We start from the raw sequence: 25568 nt of genomic DNA on the forward strand, positions 1-25568 counted from the left end.
TCATTTTATTAAATTCGAATTCAAATAAAAACAGGTTATACTTCCCTGCTCTGTGCAATGGTTTTGCACAGAGCAGTCCTGATCCACTCCTTCTAGTGTCCCCCGCCGGTGCTTCAGGCTCCTCCTCTTCAGCAGGTGTCCCCATAGAAAGCCGCCTTCAAAGTGGCTGGCCTTTTTAACCTTTTATTTACTGCGATGTATAAAAAGGAGGATACACAGAGGTTTTAACAATAGAAGAGGCATAAATGAGTAACTAAAAATGAGAAGTCTGCCTGACAAGCTTAGGATAAAGAAGAACCCACAAATCCAGAAAACACAGCGGCCATTCATGGGTTGACTTAAGCCTGCGGCACAGAGCTCAGCTGGTGCTCACAATAACAGATGAGCATCTGCAGCAGCCACAAGGCATATTCCCAATGCAAGCAATCCTCCTTCCAGATGCCACCTCTCCTCAGGGATAAGAGGTTCAATGCAGAACGCCAACGTCAAGTAGGAATACCTCCTGTACTCTGTCCAGTAAACCCTTTTCCTTTCATGTCGCCAGACTCTCCATAATCCTACTTCCACTCTTCTCTTATTGCCCTCTTTCCACCTCTGTGATATTAGGCGTCACACAGCCATTTCCTGCCGTTTTGTTTAGACTCCCTTTGATTGCAAAGTCTCATTTTTTTCTAAATAAAACAAACATATAATACTTACCTCCTCTGTGCAGTTGGTTTTGCACAGAGCAGCCCAGATCCTCCTCTTCTCGGGTCCTTCTTCGGTGCTCCTGGCCCCTCCCTCCTGTCGAGTGCCCCCACAGGAAGCAGCTTGCTATGGGGGCACCAGAGCCAAGCTGCAGCTCCGTGTGTCCATTCAGACACAGAGCGGTTGTTCAGCCCCACCCCCTCTCTCTCCTGATTGGCTGACTTTGATTAACAGCAGCAGGAGCCAATGGCATCGCTGCTGTGTCTCAGCTAATCAGGAGCTGGATAGAGATGGGGCTCAGGTAAGTATAAGGGGGTGCTGGGCCGACTGCTACAAACAGAAGGCTTTTACCTTAATACATAGAATGCAATAGGATAAAAAAGCCTTCTGCCTTTACAACTCCTTTATAGCCTAATTCCAGGCATGGATACCTTTGAATAGGTACTTTAGGCCAGTATATAGTGACACTAAGTATACAGTATCTCACAAAAGTGAGTACACCCCTCACATTTTTGTGAATATTTTATTCCATCTTTTCATGTGACATGTAAAAATCCATTTGGGTTAGTTTATTGCCAAATCGTAGGCTATGGCAACAAATTATTCCAAAAAAAACAGGAAGTACGCAGAATACAATTGAATCTGCGGTGTTAAACCCCGCTAGAACATCCAAAGCAGATCTGAAAAGCCCACAGGCGGACCCCCCCACCCCTTCAACTTCTGTAGCAATGCTGGCAGTACTCGTATATCTATTTCCCAAAGACAACCTCTGAATATGACGCTGAGCACGTGCACTCAACTTCTTTGGTCGACCATGGCAAGGCCTGTTCTGAGTGGAACCTGTTCTGTTAAACCTCTGTATGGTCTTGGCCACCGTGCTGCAGCTCAGTTTCAGGGTCTTGGCAATCTTCTTATAGCCTAGCCTGGGCCAGTGATGGTGAACCTTGGCACCCCAGATGTTTTGAAACTACATTTCCCATGATGCCCAACTACACTGCCTGAGCATCATGTGAAATGTAGTTCCAAAACCTCTGAGGTGCCAAGGTTCACCATCACTGGCCTAGGCCATCTTTATGTAGGACAAAACTTATTTTTTTTTCAGATCCTCAGAGTTCTTTGCCATGAGGTGCCATGTTGAACTTCCAGTGACCAGTATGAGAGAGTGAGAGTGATAACACAAAATTGAACACACCTACTCCCCGTTCACACCGAGACCTTGTAACACTAATGAGTTACATGACACTGGGAAGGGAAAATTGCCAATTGGGCCCAATTTGGACATTTTCACTTAGGGTGTACTCACTTTTGTTGCCAGCGGTTTGGACTTTAATGGCTGTGTGAGTTATTTTGAGGGGACAGCAAATTTACACTGCATTTTACTTTATATTGTAGCAAAATGCCATTTCTTCATTGTTGTCACATGAAAAGATACAATATTTTATTGAAAAGGTACAATAAAATGTTTACAAAAATGTGAGGGGTGTACTCACTTTTGTCAGATACTGTATGTCTTACCTGGATGATCTCCATGGAAGTCACTGTAGTAGGCACCACTTACTAAAGTCATCTCCAGTAGCTTCCGGGTTCAGTGCACAGGAGTTGCCCTGAACACAGGGAGGTCACTCGCTCAGGATGGGTGACTACTGGCCCTGCACTGTACTTGACAAAACAATTTGCATTTTATAGTGAATCCAAAGCTTTCCCTAATTGGAGAGGCACGGCGGTGATGTCACAATATCCATCACGTCCAATCAGCGAATGTTTTGCTTTCATAATGCAATGCAAAGAGTTTTTTGAATGGTGTACGTGCTGAGAAAGTGCAATTACAGATACGGGATCCAGAAACCAGCAGCAATCAGTATAGTAGTGCCTTCTACAGCGATTTCCAGTGTTTTAGGAGGATCCCACTGCTATGGCACATGCATACTTCCATTAATTCAGATTGTACAGTGCTCTGGATGGTGGACTGAGGGGAGGCCTGTACTGCTGCACAGTGCTCTGGATGGTGGAGTGAGAGGAGGCCTGTAATGCTGTACAGTGCTCTGGATGGTGGACTGAGGGGAGGCCTGTACTGCTGCACAGTGCTCTGGATGGTGGAGTGAGAGGAGGCCTGTAATGCACACAGTTCTCTGGACAGTGGTCTGAAGGGAGGCTTGTAATGTAAAAACTCACAGTGCTCTGGATGGTGGACTGAGGGGAGGCCTGTAATGCTGCACAGTGCTCTGGATGGTGGACTGAGGGGAGGCCTGTAATGCCGCACAGTGCTCTGGATGGTGTACTGAGGGGAGCCTGAAATGCTGCACAGTGCTCTGGATGGTGGAGTGAGAGGAGGCCTGTAATGCACGCAGTTCTCTGGACGGTGGTCTGAAGGGAGGCTTGTAATGTAAAAACTCACAGTGCTCTGGATGGTGGACTGAGGGGAGGCCTGTAATGCTGCACAGTGCTCTGGATGGTGGACTGAGGGGAGGCCTGTAATGCTGCACAGTGCTCTGGATGGTGGACTGACGGGAGGCCTGTAATGCTGCACAGTGCTCTGGATGGTGGACTGAGGGGAGGCCTGTAATGCTGCACAATGCTCTGGATGATAGTCTGAAGAGAGGCCTGTATTGCACACAGTGCTCTGGACGGTGGTCTGAAGGGAGGCTTGTAATGTAAAAACTCACAGTGCTCTGGATAGTCATGAGTTGGGACTCTCGTAGGAAGGCCTGTAATGCACAGAGCTGCTCTGGATGGTCGTTGGAGACCGGTAATGCTGCACATTGCTCACTGCTAAGTAGTAAGCAGGTTATTGACTTTCACTCACTGGCTCTATACAGGCAGAGCTCCATAAAAGTTCACGAGTGTAAGTGTCCCTCCCTCACATTTTCCTTTCCTTTTTTTCATTCATTAACACAAAACAGAATTCATTTTCATCATAATTTTCATCAGTGGAAGAAAACGTGATGTACTTTTCGTCACCGTAAAAAAGGCCACTCATGAACAGGTTGATGAAATGAACATTGCTCTAGATACAGTACAGCGCCCATACAGTGAAGGACTGAGTCATTCGTTCTTCAAATTCATCTCCCCTTGTCCATTCACTAAAAACTTAGTATTTGTTGACAGAATACAAGGTGTCCTGTGAACAAGGGGAGAGGAAAGGAGAGGAGGGGCGGTACCTGAATCTTCTTCTCTTTGGTGTTCTAGACAGTAGCTGCAGGACGACAATATCATCAATACAATGCTGGACCTTTAGCTCTGCATTCTAATGGAGGAATGCGAGGGTCCATCCACAACTCAGAGCATCAGAGAAAAGAGAAGAGTGCCAGAAACCAAAAGAGCAAGGAATAAGGTAAGATTTCCACGTCATTACTCTACCCTAGATGGAACACCAAATATTTTTGCAAGTAAAACAGCTCCCAGGGCCGGTGCTACCACTAGGCAAACTGGGCGGCCGCCTAGGGCGACTGCCGCTTAGGGCGCAGCCATGGCCAGTGCCAAATTCCTCCCTCCTCATCCCCAGTAGATGTCACCTCTAGAGAGGGGAGCACTTTGTATATGAAGTGGTGTGGGCGGTTAAAAGGGGGCAGTGTGTATACGATGGGGGGTGCAGGGTTAAAGGAGGGCAGTGTGTATATGAAGGGGGGTGCAGGGTTAAAGGAGGGCAGTGTGTTTAAGAAGGGGGGTGTAGGGTTAAAGGGGGACAGTGTGTATATGAAGGGGGGGTGTAGGGTTAAAGGGGGGCAGTGTGTATATGAAGGGGGGGTGTAGGGTTAAAGGGGGCAGTGTGTATATGAAGGGGGGTGTAGGGTTAAAGGGGGCAGTGTGTATATGAAGGGGGGTGTAGGGTTAAAGGGGGGCAGTGTGTATATGAAGGGGGGTGTAGGATTAAAGGGTGAAGTGTATAGAGGAAGGGGAGTGTATGGTTAAAAGGGTTGCTTGTGTACAGGAAGGGAAAAATTTTTTTTTTTTTTTTGGGGGGGGATGTGCAAGTAGCTGGTCTTGCCTAGGGTGCAGAAAAGTCTAGCACCGGCCCCGACAGCTCCCATACATGTATTTCATGTGTGTGTTTAGCTGTTTGCCTGGTATTCAGATTTAAAATGTCAGGAGACCATGCCGCTGGAGATCCCAAGAGATATAACTAGCCAATAAGCATCCACCCATAAGGATTAATCTAAGCGTAAATATTCCCAGGCATCTGAGATCAGTAGCAGTTTACACAGTTTCATGCCTATAGTCTATCTTAACAAAAAGGCAAGCAAGAGCATTTCTAATATTGTACTGGGGTTCCATCATTTGGTCAGTATAAATACAAATCTCTCACCCTTGCAACCTAAAGGCAAAGTGAAAGGTTTTTTTTTTTTTGTGTTAGGAGAAGAGCTTATACTTATCTGATCTGTGCAAAGATATTCCAGAGAAAAGGTCCCTTACCGATTCTTCCAGCAGTTTCCCACCAGCGCTTGTCCATGCCTCCATCCTGTGGGCACCTCCTTAGCAAGCTGGGTGCTAAAGAGGCAATCCTGCATACACGCTCCTGAGCCAGGCTGTGTGCATCCATAGACACACAGCGTCATAAGCCACCTCCTCACAGGAGTTTGACTGACAAAAACCAGAGCCTTAGCCTCCCACTGCCCTCAGTTAGTGGGAGGAGAGGTGCTGCAGCCAACACAGTGCTGGGTTAGTGACAGGAGTCAGGTAGGTGCTAGGTATTGAACCTACTAACCACTTGCCGGCCGTCAGCAGTACATATACTGCGGCAGGTCGGCTCTGTCCCGCAAAACGACGTAACTGTATGTCATTTCACGGGGCCGTGAGCACGCGCCAATTGGCTACAGGGGGAGCCAATAAGCGTGTCCGGGGGCCGCGATCACTCCCCGTGGAGACAGAACGGCGGTCTGCTGTTGTAAACAAGGCAGACCACTGTTCTGTCAGTAATGAACACAGGGATCCTGTGTCCCTCTTATTTAGAAACACAGGTGTCTGTTCATGCAGCAAGCCCATCCACCCCCCCCCCCCACAGTTGAAAAATACCCCCTAGGGACACAATTAACCCTTTGATCGCCCCTGGTGTTAACCCCTTCCCTGCCAGTGTCATTATTACAGTAGAAGTACATATTTTTAGCACTGATTACTGTAGTAATGTCCCTGGTCCCCCCAAGTGTGTTAAAAATGTCAGTTAGGGGTCCAATCTGTCCGCCGTAATGTCGCAGTCATGCTAAAAATTGCAGATCCCCGCCATTACTAGTAAAAATAAATAAAAATGACATAAATCTTTCCCCTAGTTTGTAGACGCGATAACTTTTGCACAAACCAATCAAAATACGCTTATTGGGATTTACCAAAAATATGTAGCAGAATACAAATTGGCCTAAAATTATAAAACCTGATGTGGCTTACGCGTTTCGAGGGAGGACCCTCTTCCTCAGAGCCAAAACCGCCACTTTCCCTCGAAACGCGCAAGCCACATCAGGTTTTAAGGATGCCATCACGCTATCCAGCAGTAGAGAAGTGTCCTGGAAGCGAGCGGTGCCCATTTCCTATATGCTTGTTCATATGCTACGTTTGTGAGTATATTGTACGCTACCCTTCTTTGATTTTAATAAACTTTTAAGTGGTAATGCACAAGGTCGGCGCGCCCTTCTCTTGTTGTTTTCTTGTAGTGCCTTTTGGATACCCTTGGTCCTGAGAGGGGCAGAAAGACCACTTCATTTGTGTCATAAAACCGCCTAGAAGATTCACCTTCCCACATACCACTCGAGCGCCGGATAGATATTGTTGTTTTTAGGTTTTCCTTGTACCCTGCCCAAGCATGATTGAACCCCCTCAAGGCTGGCCTGTGCTTACACTGTGCTGGACCCGAGCAGGCTTCTATCGCCTACACCTCCAGCTGATGCGCACAATTCCCAAGTCTGACTATACTGTGCCTGAACCCATCTTTCAAACCAGCATCACACTAGATTTTGGGGGTCAAACCTGCTTGGATATGGTATAGATTGCCTTGTGTATGTAAGCTACCACAAGTTTGAATAAAGCTTAAAATTTAACTGAAAAAAACTCCTTTAGATGAAATCCTCCTCCAGAGCCTGCCCACCTCTCTCCACCCACAGTATTCCAGCTAAGGGACTGTCAAAAAAAAAAAAAAAAGGTATAGGATTTATATTTGCTTGGCTCACTACAATATAACATTTTAAAGCAAAAATGTGCTGTTGTCCATAAGAGCCCATTTACATTAGCGCGACCTGTCAGCCTGACAAGTCGCGGTATGTCGCGGTCCATTGAGTAGCACAGGACCCGTTCTAATAGGAGCGACACAAGTCGCTCCGACTTAGAAAAAGGGTCCTGTACTACTTTGGGTCGACCTCGGAGCAACTTGCATAGACTTCCATTATGCAAAGTCTCTGCAAGTTGCGCCGAAGTCGCGGTGCACAGCGGTGCATGCGACTTCACAGGTCGCCCCCCAAAGTCATGTCGCCTCAAGGTGAACGGGCTCTTAACCACTTGCCGTCTGCTCACTAGAGCTCTACTGCGGCAAAGTGGCTCTTGTAGGTCTGACGACGTAGACCTACGTCGTCAGACACTCCCCTTCTGTATTCAGTCACAGCGGGAGTCGGGCCAGGGGAGGAGCGGCGGTGATCGCCGCTGCTCTTCCCCGATCATCGGGGAATCGAGTTTGTAGAGATCCGCCTGCTTGTGTAAACAGAGTGGGCGGATCTCCTAAGTGACAGGCAGGGTCAGATTGCAGGGTTCAGCATTGCTGAACATGCGATCTGTCCCTGTGTCACTCAGTCACCTCCCCCCACACACGTTAGTAAGCACCAGGCATACATTAACCCCTTCCCTGCCAGTGTCATTTTTACAGTAACAGTGCATATATATAGCACTGATTACTGCAGTAATGTCACTGGTATCCCCAAAAGTGTCAAAAATGTCAGTCAAGGGTCCAATCTGTCCGCCGCAATGTCGCATTAAAAAAAAAAAAAAAAAAAAAAAAAAAAAAAAATCGCAGATCGCCGCCATTACTCGTTAAAAAAAAAACACACCAAAAATGACAGAAATCTTTCCCGTAGTTAGTAAACGCAATAACTTTTGTGCAAACCAATCAAAATACGCTTATTGTGATTTTTTTTACCAAACATAGGTAGCAGAAAACAAATTGGCCAAAAATTTTAAAAAAATTAGATTTTTACATTTTTTGGGGGGGGAAATTTCATAGAAAAAAAAAATGTGAAAAATATTGCTATTTTTGCAAAATTGACGCTCTTTTTTCATTTATAGCGCATGATCAAAAAAAATAAAATAAAATCGCACAGGTGATCGAATACCACCAAAAGAAAGCTCTGTTTGTGGGGAAAAAAGGACGTCAAATTCGTTTAGGTACAGCATCGCACGACCGCGCAATTGTCCTTTAAAGTCACGCAGTGCCGAATCGCAAAAAAGGCCCTGGTCAGGAAGGGGGTAAAATCTTCCGGGGCTTAAGTGGTTAAAGAAAACTCGCAAAAATTAAAAAGTTGCCCTCATGAAAAAAAAAAAAAAAAAGACAGTTGCCCTCATGGTGTCACCTTACAAACCCCCTCCCCCTAGGAAAGTATTTTGCACAGCCGCCACCCTGCCAGCCGCAAACTATTTCTGCACACATGCTGGAGATTTGCATCCATTGCTATGAAGAGGCAGTCTAGATGGGATGCATGATAGACACAGCATTCCCCTGGCAGGTGTGCGGACAGGTGAGTATAAAACTAGAATTAAAGGGTAAGTGTATAAAAGTAAAATAATCTTCTAATAACTACAAGAAAAAGTTATACAGTGAACTGCATTCGATCGAGCACTTACCAACTGGTTCCACGCGATCTAGGTGATCCACAAAATCTCGCTTTCCCAGGTACACTGTGAGCTGACGGGAAGAAAAAAAAAAATACACTTTAATTAAAGGTTCAGTCCCAGAATTCTTAAGCAGCAATAATTCTTTCCCCCCCTTCCTACTGAGCAGTGTCCCCTCTACGATCCCCCGACCCTCATTACCACATTGCGCATTTGTTTCTTGTAGACGGTGATGCCGTGGGGTATATCACAGCGGATCCGTTCCAAATCGGACAGGTCCACATTGTCAGCCTCCTCTCCAGCCTGCATTGCTTGCATCTCTAAGTCTTCCTATGTTTGCATCTCCCTATACCCTTCACACCTCAGGGAGATGCTTCTGGCCCCAAGAGACACACTTACACCAGTGATTGGTGGAGGACAGGGGCCGCAGCAACTATGGTGACACAAACAGTACCTTAACCCCTGCTTCTCTACACATGGCACCTTAACCCTTGCCTTTCCATGCATGCTGGAAGTTACAGGATACTAGGACATAGTCACTCACCTTGCAGTTTGGGCTGGATTTCTTAAATACTCTGAAAAAAAAAAAAAGACAATTAAAAGCTGTTGCATTGTACATTCTTAGGTCTTTAACAAACTGTTATGCTTTCACATCCTTCCCATGTTCTATTTCTGTTTCAGGAGAGACCAAAAATAAAAAAAAAAATAAAAAAAAAATGTAGGATCTATAGAGATCAATGATCATTAACCAGCAATGGAATTCCTGCTCCACATAGATGCCAGGCATACAGGGACTTGCATTACTGGAAAAAAAGGCTCACAAGTAATAGACAACAGACATGCACATTTATTGGGACAGTACAAAAAAAAAAAAAATAGATTTTTTTATATACTGTAAAATCCTTTTCTCTGATGCATTACAGCGTTGTCTTTTTTTTTTTTTTGCAGGAAGTGACCCAGGAATGTAAGCTCACATCCAGCTCACTGGAGTCCCCAAGTCAAAAATATTTGGTTTGCCACCCTTTACTCAAAGCAGAAATATTAATTTCTCTTTCGTTCATTGACGGACACAGCTCCTGATCTTCATAACCATTGGGTTATACTGCCACCTACAGGAGTAGGACACTAGGCAGAAAAAGAATCTGGCTACGCCTATGGGCAGTACCAGGGAGTATACTCCCTCTGTCTGCTATAGGTACTCAGTTGTTTTTTTTTAGTATCAGAAGAATTACAACTCCAGAGGGGTGGGTGCTGTGTCCATCCATGAACAGGGATGCACCGATCCGATATTACCATCGGATATCGGCGCCGATACTGCCACAATAGCTGGATAGGTGGAATCGGTAACATTACCAGATCCACGGGCCGATCCGGTTTTCTTGCAGCAGAACCTACCGTGGTGTCTGCCGAGCCCGGCTCAGCCGTCCCTTACTTGCACAGAGCCGCTACTTCCTGTATAGGTCCAGCTCACAGGCGGAGTGATATCAGATGCACTCCGCCTGTGAATGGAGGAGCCATACACACGAAGTAGCGGCTTTGCTCTGCACTGCAGCCGCATACTTTGTGTGTGTAGTTCCGGATTAGTACCGCTATCGGCAGATGAACAATGCCAGATATCGGTATCGGGACAAAAAAAGTCGGATCGTTGCACCCCTATCCATGATCATCAGAGAAATGGATTTTACGGTAAGTCAAAAATCCCATGTATTTCTTTCGTTCATTGGCGGACACAACTCTTGATCTTCATAACCATTTGGACGTCTCAAACCAGTGTTAAACATGAGGGGTGAGAAAAAAAAAGAAAAGAAAAATCCCCAAGGCTAAATAGCCAACAGCAGCTCAACCAAAACAACTGCATCCCACCAGAAAAAAAAAAAAAAAACAAACAATACACCCTCAAAAGAGGATCAGATCCTCTAAAGAGCAGCCTGCAAAACCTTGCAGCCAAAAGAAGCATCTGCAGATGCCAACACATCCACTTTATAGAACTTTATGAAAGTGTGCACCGATGACCAGGTGGCCACCTTCCAAACCTGCGTCACTGACGCCTGATGACGAAAGGCACAGGAGACACCCTGCGTGCAGAGGTGACAGCCACCAAAAAAGCCACCTTCTGAGACAGCTTAGGCAAGGGAATCTCCCAAACATTAATCAAAGGGAAGCTTCTGGAGGACCAAAAAGCACCAAATTGAGGTCCCAAGGCGGCAACGGAGACCGCACTGGAGGAACCAAATGTTAGACACCCTGAAGAAAGGGAGTGTGTGGCCAAGGGTCGTTGAAAGACGACTGCCAAAGCCAACACCTGGTCCTTGATGGTACTCAAGGTCAATTTCTGTTCAACCTCCCGTTGAAGAAAGGTCATGATCTGAGCCACGAGAAGGAGCAAGGATGAACCTCAAGAGACTCACACCATGCAATGTATGCCTTCCACGTACGATGGTAGATCTTCCTAGAAGTAGAAGTAGATTTCCTAGCTTTTAACAGCGTTGGAGTCACTGACTTCCTTAACTTCTTTCCATCAGCACCTGGCGTTCAACAGCCAAGCCGTCAAAACCAGCGACTGTAAAGCAGGATGGAAGATCGGTCCTTGAGACAGCAGATACTCCCTGAGAGGAAGCTTCAGAGGAACGTTGGTGACCAGACGCACCAGATCGGCATAGGCTAGTCCCAAGCCACTAAGATGACCAGAATCCCTTCCGCTTCATAGAAATCTTGGCAGAAGCTTGAGAGGAGGGAAAGCGTAAATCAGACGATACTGACCACACAGGGCCACTAGCACGTCTGTGGCAGAGGATCCCGTGACTGAGCCACAAAACTCTGCACCTTTCTGTTGAGCCGAGACACCAACAGATCCACCTCGGGGGTCCCTCACTAGAGACACATGGATGAAACACCTGCGGATGAAGGGACCACTCCCCTTGTTCCAACGCCTGCCCACTGAGGTAGCCCGCCTGCCAAGTTTCCACCCCCAGGAATGTGTATGGCGGAGGGGGCTGGAACGAACCGTTCTGCCCACCTTAGAATGCCGGCTACCTCCAGAGCCGCCAGGACAGTTCTTCTGCCCCCTTGCTGATTGACATATGCCACGGCCGTGGCATGGTCTGATTGAATGCGCACTGGACAACTCTGAAGACGATCCATCCAATGAGCCAGACACAGTCTGATCGCTCTGAGTTTCAAGACATTGATCGGGAATCTGGACTCTTCCAGCGTCCAGAACCCCTGAGCAGAATGCTTGCCGAGGACGCCTTCCCAGTCAGACAGGCTGGCATCTGTGGTGACAACTGTCCAATACAAGGGGAGGAAGGATTTGCCCGGCTGAAGCGCCGGAGAACGAAGCCACCATTTCAGGGACGTCTTCGTTCCCCCGGCTCAGCCGGATCTGATTGTCCAGAGACTGCGCAGTATTGTCCCATTTGGCCAGAATCTCCCTTTTCATACCGCGCATGAAACTGTGCAAACGGAACTGCCTTGAAGATAGACACTATCAGGCCTAGCACTCAAATGAAAGTACGGAGGGATGACCATTAGCTGGACAGCAGGAGACAAATTGCAGCGTGTAATTTCTAGAGTTAGTCCAGAGGAAGGAGCACTCTGGCTAAGGCAGAGTGCAGAGTCAGACCCAGTTATTCCAGATTTGTAGACGGAACCAGAGCAGACTTCTGAAAATTCAGAATCCAGTCGAACTCCCTCAGAGTTCGTATGGGGATTTCCAGGTTTTCCACCAGAGCAGTAGGAGATTCCGATCGCAGAAGAGGTCGTCCAAGTAGCGCAGAACTTCGATCTACTATTGCTGTAACAATGCTAGCGCTGGGGCTAACACTTTTGTGAAAACCCGAGGAGCAGAGGCCAAACCAAAGAGTAACGCCACAAACTGATAATGCTCCTCTCCAAGGGCAAAGTGGAGGAAGCGCTGGTGACTGGCACATATTGGGAATGTGAAGGTAAGCATCCTTGATATCGAACGAGGCAAGAAAATACCCCTAATGCAGGGACGCCACCACCGTGCGAATGGACTCTATCCTGTACTTCTGCACCCGCCCAAAGCAATTCAGTGCCTTGAGGTCCAGGATTGGACGCACCTTGACTTCCTTCCTGGGAACTGTAAACAGGTTTGAGTAAAAACCCTGAAAACTTTCTCAAGTCAGAACCAGGACAATCGCCCCTTTGAAGCAACAGGTCTTGTACTGTCCCAAACAGACCCCATAAGCGGTCCGGGGACAGGCGCACGTTGGAAGGAAAGAACCTTTGGGGGGACAAGAGTGAAACTCGATCTTGTAGCCGGACTGAATGACTTTGTGGACCCACTTGTCTTGTACCAGGGAAGTCCACGGGTCTGGAAACCAACAAAGACGTCCCCCCACCCCCGATACAAGTGATGGAGCACCTTCATGCTGAAGGAGCCTTGTGCGCGGGTCTGGAGAAGCCCGCTCTCAGCTTGCCAGGCCAGGTACATTTGGATCCTCCAGAGGAGGCCCTGAAAGGATTCAAGCTCTTGTCAGTCGACCCTGAGGGACAAAAAAAACGTTTTGAGCCAAGAAGGACCCACGTCAACGATGAGGTTACTTTCCCCAGTAGTCTATGGAAGAAAAGTACTCTTTCTCCCTGTGAAACCTTTATTGGTGTCATCCAGGGTAGCCCCAAACAGGCGACCCCCTTGAAAGGGGAGATCAGTCAAGGGCTTTTAAGAAGTCTGGTCTGCAGACCAGCATTTAAGCCAAAGGACCACTGCGGAAACAGAGAGCCAAGCCACTATGGAAGCCGCATCCAAAGAGGCATCACAGATAAACTGCAGCCAGCTCAGCAAAGGGGGGGGGGGGAGCTGTTCTCCCTACCGGTCACGGCGTAAAAGCTTAGCCCACTCAGTCAGAATCTGCAACATCACGGCAATGGTGGCTACCAGCCTCAGTGCCAAAACAGCCAGAGTGTACATATTGCAGGCCACAGCCTTCACCTTCCTGTCAGCCGGATCCTTAAAGGCCGGGGACTCTTCAACCGGAATCATGGTTGCTTTTTTAATCTGGAACAGGAGGGTCCACCACTGGTGGAACAGTCCACTTCTTAATAAGAGACTCCTCATAGGGGTAATGCCTAGTAAATTGCTTAGGGACCCCAAGGAGACGCTTTGGTCGTCCCCACTCTTTAGCAACAACTCTATCAAAATAGGCAGGGAAAGGAAACACCTTTGCTGCTCTAGATGGCTTGTGAGTGCCAAAGGTAGCCTGCGCCCCAGTCGCAGCTGCGTCTTCCATCTTCAAGGTCTCACACACAGATACAATCAGTGCTTCCACCAGCGCCTTTTCCTACTCCTGTAGGGGGCAGTATAATGCAATGGTTATAAAGATCAGGAGCTGTGTCTGTCAATGGACAAAAGGAAAATTTCTATTTCTATTTCTGCTTTAAAAAGGGTGGCAAACCAAGTATTTTTGACTTAGGGACTCCAGTGAGCTGGATGTGAGCTTACATTTCTGGGTCACTTCCTGCAAAAAAAAATGTGACAATGCTGTAATGCAGCTGTGGACTTATACACAAAACAGTCACCTTTTCCTTATCATCAAAGCTATTGGACTACAGCAGTGAATCTTGATGCGTTTAGTGGTTAGTTTCCCAAGCGGCCCAGCATTGTCACCACTAAAAGGCAGGTCGCTCCCACTACTTCTTCCAGTCCAGGCTGCCCAGTGTCATCATCACTAAGGAAGAGGCAGGTTACTCACACTACTTCTTCCCATTCCAGCTGCCCAGAGTCATCACTAAGGAAGAGGCAGGTCGTTCCCACTACTACTTCCTATGCCAGCTGCCCAGAGTCATCACTAAGGAAGAGGCAGGTCGTTCCCACTACTACTTCCTATCCCAGCTGCCCAGCATCATCACTGGGGAAGAGGCAGGTCACACTCCCACTACTGCATCCTATTCCAGCTGCTTAGCGTCATCATCACTAAGGAAGAGGCAGGTCACTTCCACCACTGAATCCTATCCCAGCCTCCCAGTGCCGTCACCACAAGGGAAGAAGCAAGTCATCCCCACTGGCGCATCCTATCTTAGCTGCCGAGAGTTATCGTCACTAAGGAAGAGGCAGGTCACTCCCACCACTGAATTTTATCCCAGCCGCCCAGCGTCATCACCACTAGGGAAGAGGCAGGCAACTGCCACTTACCCCTAATGAAGATGCAGGCAACCTCACAATTTAGGAAGAGGCAGGTAACACTCATAACTGCCTCTTACTCCTGCATCACCACCACTAAGTAAGAGGCAGGTCACCCTCACCACAGCCACCTACCACAGCTGCTCAGCGTTGTCACCAGTGAGGAAGAGGCAGGTCACTGTAACATCTGCCTCTTACCCCATTGACCACAAATTGACACCAATGAGGATGAGGCAGAGTCTTGGTATGCAGCCTATTCAAGCCTATGGGAACACAGTGCGCAAGAACAGCCAGTGCGGGACAGATTTCAAACTGAAGGGATGTAAAACAAAGGAGGCCACAGCTCTGAAAAAGAGGAAAGTAAAAACGGGTGTGGATAGAAGGGAACCAATGGGGTATTTAGATACTGCTACCCTTGAAGTCCCTAGCCCCAGAATGGACATTGCCACTACCTCTAATGCCCACTCAGAGACTGCAATGCAGGTATGAAGTCACATCAGAACCAAGGCAAGCTGTAAAAGAAGGTCCTTTTGGGGCATTTAAAGATGTGAAAGCCCAATAACATTACACTTCCAATGCAGGAACAAATCTGGATTCCTTTAGGCCAGGTAACTGCCTTAGGGTACTGATGTGATACGACATCGGGTTATATTAGGCAATGATTTCCTGATGACTGGATAGGCAAACCACTCCCTGCCGAAAGTGCTTAGAGATACAATCAACATTTCTGACTTCTTTCCGCTCACTAATCTGCGATATCATCAAACTATTTTAGCAGAATCATGTGAGAACTCACTGAATAAAAAGGCAAAAAACAAAAAATTCAGTAGCTATATGATGACCAGAATTAAGACTTGCAGACTTGGAAAATTGTGGCAAGTAGACTTGTCCTCTGCTGATCAAGTACAGATAAGCCGACAGTGAATATGGAGATCTACCCACGTGCTTAAAGCGGTAGTAACCACGGGCGTTTTTTTTTTTTTTTACGCTTCAAGGCAAAGTGCATTGCATACTAGCACATTATGTAAAACTTACCTTCGAAGGAAGCCCTTCCAGAAGTAAACTGTCACCTCTGACAGGGCTTCCATCTTCACACCCATCTTCCATCCAGGTTCGCGGACTCCAGCTGTGTCAGTGGCTGGAGGGGTGATGCATGGAAGCCACCGTTTACGGCACAGGACTCTCTGAAGGAATGGCCCAGGCGACGTCACCGGCTGCATGTACAGTAAAAATCTCCTAAACGGTGCAAGTTTAGGAGATATTTACAGTACCTATAGACAAGCCTCATTGTGGGCTTACCTATAGGTAAAAATCAGGTATGGGAGTTTACTCCCACTTTAAAAACGATAGAACATTATGTGACACTTGCGTGCAAACCAAGCCCGCTGGCGGCCGCAATCATCTTCACCCATCTTCCTTCCGGGTCTGCGGACTCCGGCTGTATTACTGGCTGGAGCTGCGCGACGTCACTCCTGCGCATGCGCACGGGTGCCGCCGGTATGACGTCATCGGCTGCATGCAATGTAAATATTTACAGTACCTATAGGCAAGCCTCATTATGGGCTTATCTATAGATAAAATTCATGTATGAGAGTTTACTCCCACTTAAAAATGATTGTAAAAGGTTCCATTTTAAAAAAAAAAAAAAAACAACAAACATGTTATACTTACCTGCTCTGTGCAATGGTTTTGCACCAAGCAGCCCCATTCCTCCTCTTCTGGGGTCCCTTGCCAAGTGCCCACCATAGCAAGCTGCTATGAGACAGCACGGCACAACCCTGCCCCCACTCCCTCCTCACTGGTTGTAACGGACAGCAGTGGAACGCAATGGCTCCCCCTGCTGCTGTCTCCTATCCAATGAGGAGTGAGAGATCGGGCTCAGATAAGTAGAATGAGGGGGACTTAACTCAGGAGGTGCCCTAACGCAGAGAATGCATTAGAGTTAAAAAAAAAAAAAAAACACAACAATTTGTAGAATAATAAGCCTAGCTTCACACCGGTGCGTGCGGAAACACCACATTCCTGTGTGCATCGCATCGGCCCCAAAACGGTGAAGAACCCTTTTTTTCACCCTCACTTGAATAGCATCGCATGGGTATTCACACTCATGGAATGCAAATCTGGCAAACGCCCTGCATTTCGTGATCTGTTTCGGGGTGTCCATCCAACATGGACACCAGAAGCAGCTTGCATGGACGCAGTGCAAACCACTTGTGCGTGGCAGTCTCGCGCGTTTCCTGCATCGCATCAGTGTGAACCAGGGCTAAAATGTAAAAATAAAAAAAAGCCACATCTGCTGGAATACCTAGCTTCAATCTGGAGCTGTCTTCACCCATCTTATCTTTCTGCCTATAGATGCTGCCAGACTTACTGGTTGAAGGACATCTATCATGGGCACACTGACTTGGGGGGGCCTCATTGCAGGGCCCAGGACTTAAAGTCACTGTAAACCCTTTCATATACCCAGTGAAGTGACTGACCTCAAGTGATACAGAAATAAAACAAATCTTCCTACATAAGTTGTGCATGTTTATCTGCAGCCATTTCTTTGATCTGCAGAATTTATAAAGCTTGTCTGAGCTGCCAGAAAAACAGGGCGTAGAGCTGAAATTACACTCTGCAGAACTCAGTGAGGAGAGCTCTGACAGCTGATTGGATGGAAAGGACACACACACACACACGAGGCTTTTAACCACAGGCTGTGTGCTGGAGCTCCCTCCATCATCTTTTTATTTCTTGGTTTTTGGAAAACTTGTCAGATGAACGAGGCAGCAGACAGAAATTACATGTAATGCTCTTAACCACTTTGCCGCTGCTCACTAGAGCTCTACTGCCACAAAGTGGCTCTTGTAGGTCTGACGACGTAGACCTACGTCGCCAGACACTCCCTTCTCGGCGGCGACGCTCGCTCCCGCTGTGTTCAGTCACAACGGGAGTCGGGCCAGGGGAGGAGCAGTGGCGATCGCCGCTGCTCTTCCCCGATCGTCGGGGAATCGAGTCTGGAGATCCGCCCGCTTGTGTAAACAAAGCGGCGCGGATCTCCTAAGTGACAGGCAGGGTCAGATTACAGAATCAGCATAGCTGAACATGTGATCTGTCCTTGTGTCATTCAGTCACCTCCCCCCACACACGTCAGTAAGCACCAGGCATACGTTAACCCCTCCCTCTCCAATAAAATTAACCCCTTCCCTGCCAGTGTCATTTTTTACAGTAACAGTGCATATATATAGCACCGATTACTGCAGTAATGTCACTGGTACCCCCAAAAGTGTCAAAAATGTCAGTCAAGGGTCCGATCTGTCCGCCGCAATGTCGCAGTCCCGCAAAAAAAAAAAAAACACACCAAAAATGACAGAAATCTTTCCCTTAGTTAGTAAACGCAATAACTTTTGCGCAAACCAATCAAAATACGCTTATTGCGATTTTTTTTACCAAAAATTTGTAGCAGAAAACAAATTGGCCTAAAATGATAAAAAATTTAGATTTTTAAATTTTTTTGGGGGGGAATTTCATATAAAAAAAATGTGAAAAATATTGTTATTTTTTCAAAATGTACGCTCTTTTTTTGTTTATAGCGCAAAAAGTAAAAAAATAAAAAAATAAAAAAAATCGCACAGGTGATCAAATACCACCAAAAGAAAGCTCTGATTGTGGGAAAAAAAAAGTTAGGGTACGTCGTTGCATGACCACGCAACTGTCAGTTAAAGTTGCACAGTGCCAAATTGCAAAAAGTGGCCTGGACGTAAGACAGCAAAATCCTCCGGTGGTAAAGTGGGTAATTGAGACAAGTACACACTATTGTATAGAGGGATATGCTTTGTTCATATTTCACATCTGAGCTTTACAACCACTTTAAGGCTCTCCCAATACAGTATTGCAGCATGAAACGTCACGGCACAGCTGCTGACGGACCCAGAAAAAGAAAACAGGAATAGGGAGGAAGTGATCGCATAACTACTTCCCGAAAAAATGAATTTTTATGCATTTACAGCATTTTACATATTTAAAAGCAGAATTTTCTAAATGCGGAACCTGAACTACAGGAGCACTTCTAGTTTAGCACGGCTTCACATCTACCTAATGACAAGCAGATGTTCCCTTCACTAAAAAGCCTGTGTCAAAATGATCAGCATTACGGGATTTATAAAACCGTATAAAAATCAAAATGAAGAGAAAAAAAAAAAAAAATGATAAAACCTGTGCCCTATGCAACCCAAGAGTTATATACACTATATTACCAAAAGTATTGGGATGCCTGCCTATACACGCACATGAACTTTATTGGCATCCCAGTCTTAGTCTGTAGGGTTCAATATTGAGTTGGCCCACCCTTTGCAGCTATAACAGCTTCAACTCTTCTGGGAAGGCTGTCCACAAGGTTTAGGAGTGTGTCTATGGGAATGTTTGACCATTCTTCCAGAAGCGCATTTGTGAGGTCAGGCACTGATGTTGGAGAGAAGGCCTGGCTCACAGTCTCCACTCTAACTTATCCCAAAGGTATTCTATCGGGTTGAGGTAAGGCCAGTTAAGTTCCTCCACCCCCAAACGCATTCATCCGTGTCTTTATGGACCTTGCTTTGTGCACTGGTCCAAATCATTTGGTGGAGGGGGATTATGGTGTGGGGTTGTTTTTCAGGGGTTGGGCTTGGCCCCTTAGTTCCAGTGAAGGGAACTATTAAGGCATCAGCATACCAAGACAATTTCAGGCTCCCAACTTTGTGGGAACAGTTTGGGGATGGCCCCTTCCTGTTCCAACATGACTGCACACCAGTGCATAAAGCAAGGTCCATAAAGACATGGATGAGCGAGTTTGGGGTGGAGGAACTTGACTGGCCTGCACACCCGAAAGAAGACCTTTGGGATGAATTGAAGCGTAGACTGCGAGCCAGGAGTTCTCATCCAACATCAGTGCCTGATCTCACAAATGCTCTTCTAGAAGAAGGGTCAAACATTCCCATAGACACACTCCCATAGACATATTCCCATAGACACATTACTAAACCTTGTGGACAGCCTTTCCAGAAGAGTTGAAGCTGTTATAGCTGCAAAGGGTGGGCCAACTCATCTAGTGTGGCTCTCCTCCTTTTTCCACCAGGCATGTATCAAAAAATTGGAGATGCAATCTCAATCTTTGCAATATTTCCCTTTACTTCAAATCTTCATGTAAAATGAAAAGCAGAAAAGCTTTTCCGCATGTAATATACATGAAAATTTGAAGTAAAAGAAAATATTGCAAAGTCTCTCTCTAGATCTATATACACACACAGATCAGCCATGACATTATGACCGCCCATCTAATGTTGAGGTCCCCCTTTTGCCACCACAACAGCTCTGCTCCATCGAGGTATGGACTCCACTAGGCCTCTAAAGGTATGCTGTGGAATGCTAGCACCATGTCCGTTAAATACTGTACATTGCGAGGTGGGATCGCTGTTGATTTCATTGTTTTTTTCCACTCAATCCCACAGATGCTTGACTGAATTGAGATCTGGAGAATTTGGAGGCCAAGTCAACACCTCAAACTCATTGTGTTCTTTGAACCATTTTTGCAGTGTAGCAGGGCGCATTATCCTGCTAAAAAAGGCCTTTAGGGAATACAGTTTTTATTAAGGGGTGTACTTGGTCATTAACTAAGTCTCCCTCTTCAAATATATATTTTTTGACAATTTAAAGAGGAAGTAAAGTCTTGCATTTTTTTTTCTTCCCTGCAAAGTAAGTGCATAACGTGCTAGTATACATTGCATACTAGCACATTATCTGACTTTCCTGCAAATGAAGCCTGTGTTGTCCCCGCTGGAGATCGCATCCATCTTTGCCCATCTGCCTTCCGGGTCTGCGGACTCCGGCTGTATTACTGGACGGAGCTGGGTGACGTCACTCCCGCGCATGCGCATGGGTGCCTCCGGTCACAGCACAGGGCTCTGAAGAAATGGCACGGGCGGCCGTTTCCTCAGAGTGCATGTGCCAATGACGTCATCCACTGCATGCAATGTAAATATCTCCTAAACAGAGCAAGTTGAGGAGATATTTACAGCACCTATAGATAAGCCTCATTATAGGCTTACCTATAGGTACAAATTATAAAGGTGGGTTTACAACCACTTTAAAACAGTTTAATATATTATTTATTTTTACTCTTGAAAAGCCTTATCCCAAAGACTTTTTTTTTTTTTTTTTAAACGTAGTGACCAGCAGCAGAGGACTAGAAGCTTCTCCTGCCTATGTTTCCCTGCAGACAGGCTGGGAGAGAGCAGTGTAGGAAAGAAGGCACTAAGATTTTTCTTTTTAATTAAAATAATTACAGTGCCATCGTCCACATGGAGAAATAAGGGATAATGGGAATTAAAAAAAGTCACTTCAAAAAGGTTGTACCCCCCTCTCCCCAGAGGTTTCCAATGGGTCACAGTACCATCCATTGCATACCAAAAAAAACATCCTCTATTGGCACTCTTCTCACAGGTATAATAAAACTGAGCAGCTGGTGTCAAGGTTTACTCCCTCCTGACTGCCGTCCATGTACTTATCACAACAGGTCATGGTCCGGATGCACCTCTGGCCGGATGGCAGCGACACATTGACGTATATAGACATGCTGCTCTATTCAGAGCCACCTGTAATTACAGCCTAATATCAGAGTGTCACAAATAGACACATGATGAGCGTTTCCGGACTTGTGCAAGATGAGCAGAGCTTCCTTCCTGAAAAGATGAACAGCCAGAGATAGTGTGCAGGCTCCCGGGGAGAACCAAGACCGAAGAGGAAAGACGGAGCCATCGCTGACCACAAATCATGGGGGTCTAAAGTGGAGCTCTAACCTTGTAACCGCACGTTACAAAGCAGGCAAATCTGATCCTCAAGATCATAAATAGTTGAATAGTCGAATTTTTATCAATGTGTTTTGGAAAAATAAAAGTAGTTACTGCAAAACAAAGACAGGACTGTTCCAAGAAGAGGTCCTAAACTTTAGAAGCTGTGCCCAAAACAAGGCCAGTGGAGGGCGAAGGACCAGTCACCAGTATTTGCCTGTAGACTTCCATAGAGGTCTTCCCTGTTACTACCTTACCATGGCTTGTTCTGGCACTGCGGCTGTCTGGCGGCCATCTTAATAGAGGCAGGGCTTTGCTTCCTCATGTCACATCCCTCCAGTAAGGATCAAAAGCAACAGGAGAGGTGAATGAACACAGATCTACAAAATCAATAAAGCAGCAGCAGGGGGAATCCTTGCACTGCAGGTTCCCAGGTGCAGCTTCCCCTCCAGCAAGACCAGTGAGCAGCACATCAGTGACATCACCAAATCTCACTCTAAATCCAATAAGACTAGCAGTCAGAGGCTGCAGGTAATTTATGGCTTTTATTTTATTTAAAAATCCGACAGCTGTCTCAGGGTCCTTTCACACGATGCGCCGTCCGACAAGGTCCTTTCTCTGCTCAGCGGGGGATCGAGCCGCCGATCCCTGCTGAGCAGGCGGATGACAGCTCTGTCTCCGCTCTGTGTGCAGAGATGGAGCTGTCAGATCCTGGCTGTCCTCTATGGGGAGATCAGATAAGAACAGACCGCCTGTCCGTTCTCATTCAGTCCGCCAGACGGATGGAAAATAGGGTTTCCATCTGTCCGGATTTCACCGACAGATCGGAATCGGATAGCAGCGGGTGTCAGCGGACATGTCTCTGCTGACATCCGCTGCCCCATAGGGATGCATTTTTTTTTTTTTTTTTTTTCCTTAAAGCCCGTAGCGTGTGAAACACACTCAAAAGACTTCACCCGGTGCATAAAAAAGTGCACACACACAAACGTGAGGAACACAAAAAGTGCACAGGGTGTGCAAACAGATGGTCTTCCCTCCGAAGAGGTAGGACCCGAACCTCGATCCCCCGGGGCGCAAGACTCCCGACAGGGATTTAAGGTACTCATGGTCTGTCTGGCCGAAACCAGACTGACCCCGTTCTTCAGGGGGACTGCCGAAACAGCCCCCACCGAGTACTAAGTGGGGCTCCCCCGAAGGGAGACCCCATGAGAGAGGGCAGACCAAGCCAAAAGGCCATATCCGCCCCCTCCCAAGACTCAAGGTAGGGCCCGAGGACCCACACCCTACAAGTCGTGCAGGTGAAAAAAAGGTGATAGAAAAGTGACAAACTACAAAGAAAAGGCACACACAAACAAAAAGGTGGGGGAGGGGAAGTGGAGAGGTGAATTAGTGCCCAAGTGAAAAACAAAGGCAGGCCTTCCGGCCGGAATAAAAATTCCTCTGGTCGAAGCCAAAAGGCCTTGCCCAAGAGGCAGGTGCTTAAAAAAGTGTGCGTAGGTGCAGTGACCATGGTGCCGAAAAACTCAAGGCGAGCTGCCCCTCACCAGTGAGAATTAAGGCACCCCTGGGCTGCCACCCCAGGGGCACATACACTACGGGCTTTCTCTACCCCGGCCCAAAGGCCAGACCGAGTGTAGCCCTATCCTACCAGGAGGCATCAGAACTTTGGACAGCTTAGGGAGAACCTGCCTTCAACTGGGGACAAGCCTTTTGCAAGGCCAGATTCAACCCAGGAGGAAAGGCTCCCCCACCGCCGCCGTTCCTTACCAATCACATCCAGGAGCAGTACTAACTGGCCGCAGATCCAGTTTTCTCGCTCCCTTCAAACTGGTAGGGGCGGACCCATTCAAATCAGGAAGGCATTGGAACCATCCGGCTTTCTCTGGTTTGGCCTACTCCGGTCCTCCAGTTACGCCCAGAGCGCCCCGGTTAACTTCGGCCACCACCGATACTAACCTTCAGGTTCCATTCCAACACTGATAAGAACAGATACTACACTTGATCTTAGCCAAAAGGCCGAGAAGCGATAGGGAGCATCCGATCCGGTCCACCTGAAAAACTGACAGGCGGATCGGATCGCCCGTGTGAAAGGACCCTCATTCAGTTACAATGCTACTGAATGAGATAGCTTTCTCACTAGGTAATTCAAGAGATGTCACACTAGTAAATGCTAAATTTTTGAAAAAAAAAAAAAAAGAATTCACTAAAGTTAAATTTTAGGGCACAAAAACTGCCCAATTTTTTTGTAATATATAAAAGATGAAGTTGCACCGAGTAAATAGATACCCAGCATGCCAAACTTTAAATTTGCATACTCCCGTGAAATGGCGACAAACTTTAGTACCCTATATTTTTTATAGGTGACACTTTAAAAGTCCCCTATAAGTACCGTAATCCGTTTAGTGCCAAGGAGGTGGTCTGGTGGTATGGAATGTATATAGACGGTTTTATGCGGAGGCGCTCCAACGCATGTATATGTGGGGGAGCCTAAAACTTTTCTTGGGGGGGGAGGGGGGAATTTATGTGCTTGGGTGTAACTTATATTTTTTACAATTTAAATATTTAAAAAAAAAAAAATGTACAAGTTTTTTTTATATAATCACAAGGGACAAAAAGCCCTCTATGTGATGTTTTGGTGACAGGTTCTCTTTAATGAGAAATGCAGTCTATAAAAGACCCCGGAGATCTCTGTGCTGCACTGAATGTAATGCAGTGCAGGTCGTACTGCATTATGTTTTTCCTGCCCATGCTGGCCAGGGAAACGGTCAACGAGGACCCGGAAGTGAGTTCATACACGTTACTTCCAGGTCAGGTACAAGATGGGGAGGAGAGCAGATGTGTCTCCCTCCCCTCTCTCCTGTGGCGCAGGCTATGCCATTCCCAGGCCCACAGATGGGCAAGTGGAGCCCGGGATACATAAAGAGGGGCATGCGCAGGAGGGGCACTTTACCGGCGTGTGAGGAAGCAAATCAGGCAGCAGTGGAGCTACCAGAATGCTTCCACATGACAAGTGAGCCCTGCTGCTTACCCACAGCAGGACTAAATGTAGAAATAAACGACCTGCCTAAATGCCCATTGGGCAATACAAACTGTGCATCCCTGCAACAGTGAATGGGCTGACAAAAGCCCAAGCACCAGGACGCAATTTCTAGTCGCCATGGCAACCTGGCGCCTGGGATTTGTCAGGCTCTGAGGTAGCAAAACCAATTTTTTCAAAGTGTATTAAAACCACTTGCTGACTGGGCCATAGACAAATGACGTCCTAGTCAGCAAGTGGAATACCGGGGTTATGACTGCAGCAACACGCTATAACCCCGCTGTTTTTTTCAGCCAGCTATGCTCTACAAGAAAAAAAGTGGTCCAAGTGGCGAATTCACCACTGTATCACTTTTAGAAGTGGCCGGAGGGGTGCCCCCCCACTCCTCAGTGGTTCCTGGGCTTATCTGACCGATCGATAAAACCCGGGACCCATCTGGCACCGCCGGCGGCTTGCAATAGAGATGAGTGAAGGCAAGATGGCCTTCAAGTTCCTCCAGCATGTAAACAAGTTTTTTATTTTTATTTTTTTAATACCAAAAAGATGAAAAAAAATAAAAAATTCAGACTTTCCCCTACCTTTTTCAAAAGCAAAAAATGGGATCTTATAGACCCCTGATCTCTCCATAAAGACCTGTCATGCTGTATTGCTATCCCAAGGGATGTTTACATATGCTGCGATAGCAATAAACGTGATAAGAAAAAAAAGTAAGGGTTCTTTCACACGGGCGATCCGATCAGATCCGCCTGTCAGTTTTTTAGGCGGATCTGATCGGATCCTCCATGCAGCTCTATGGGGCAGCGGGTGTCAGCGGAGACACCTCCTCTGACACCCGCTGCCATCCGCATCCGATCCTGTGCTTGAAATCTGGACGGATGGAAACCCTATTTTTCCATCCGTTCAGTAATCGGATCGGATCTGATGAGAGCGGACAAGCGGTCCGCTCTCATCCGATCCCCCATAGAGGGCAGCAGGGGCTGAGACACCTCCCTCTCCGCTCTGCAAGCTGAGACGGAGCTGTCATCCGCCCGGCTCAGCGGGGATCGCGGATCGATCCCCGCTGAGCAACACGGATCCGCCTACGGAGGCGGACCATGTG

At 47.0% G+C, this 25568-nt stretch overlaps 1 protein-coding gene across 1 annotated transcript in view; it reads right to left on the reverse strand.

Annotated features, from left to right (window-relative positions):
* The window catches only part of ARRB2 (arrestin beta 2), a 150824-nt gene that overhangs the window by 78443 nt on the left and 46813 nt on the right, over positions 1-25568 (reverse strand). The window contains exons 2-3 of the mRNA XM_082254649.1: positions 9029-9059; positions 8497-8557 (exon numbers count right to left, since the gene is read on the reverse strand). Coding sequence (XP_082110775.1) covers positions 8497-8557; positions 9029-9059 — 92 coding nt within the window. The remainder of the gene's footprint in view (positions 1-8496; positions 8558-9028; positions 9060-25568) is intronic.

Source organism: Pelophylax lessonae (assembly GCF_965119305.1).
Source record: "Pelophylax lessonae genome assembly, chromosome: 4".
Classification (NCBI taxonomy): domain Eukaryota; kingdom Metazoa; phylum Chordata; class Amphibia; order Anura; family Ranidae; genus Pelophylax; species Pelophylax lessonae.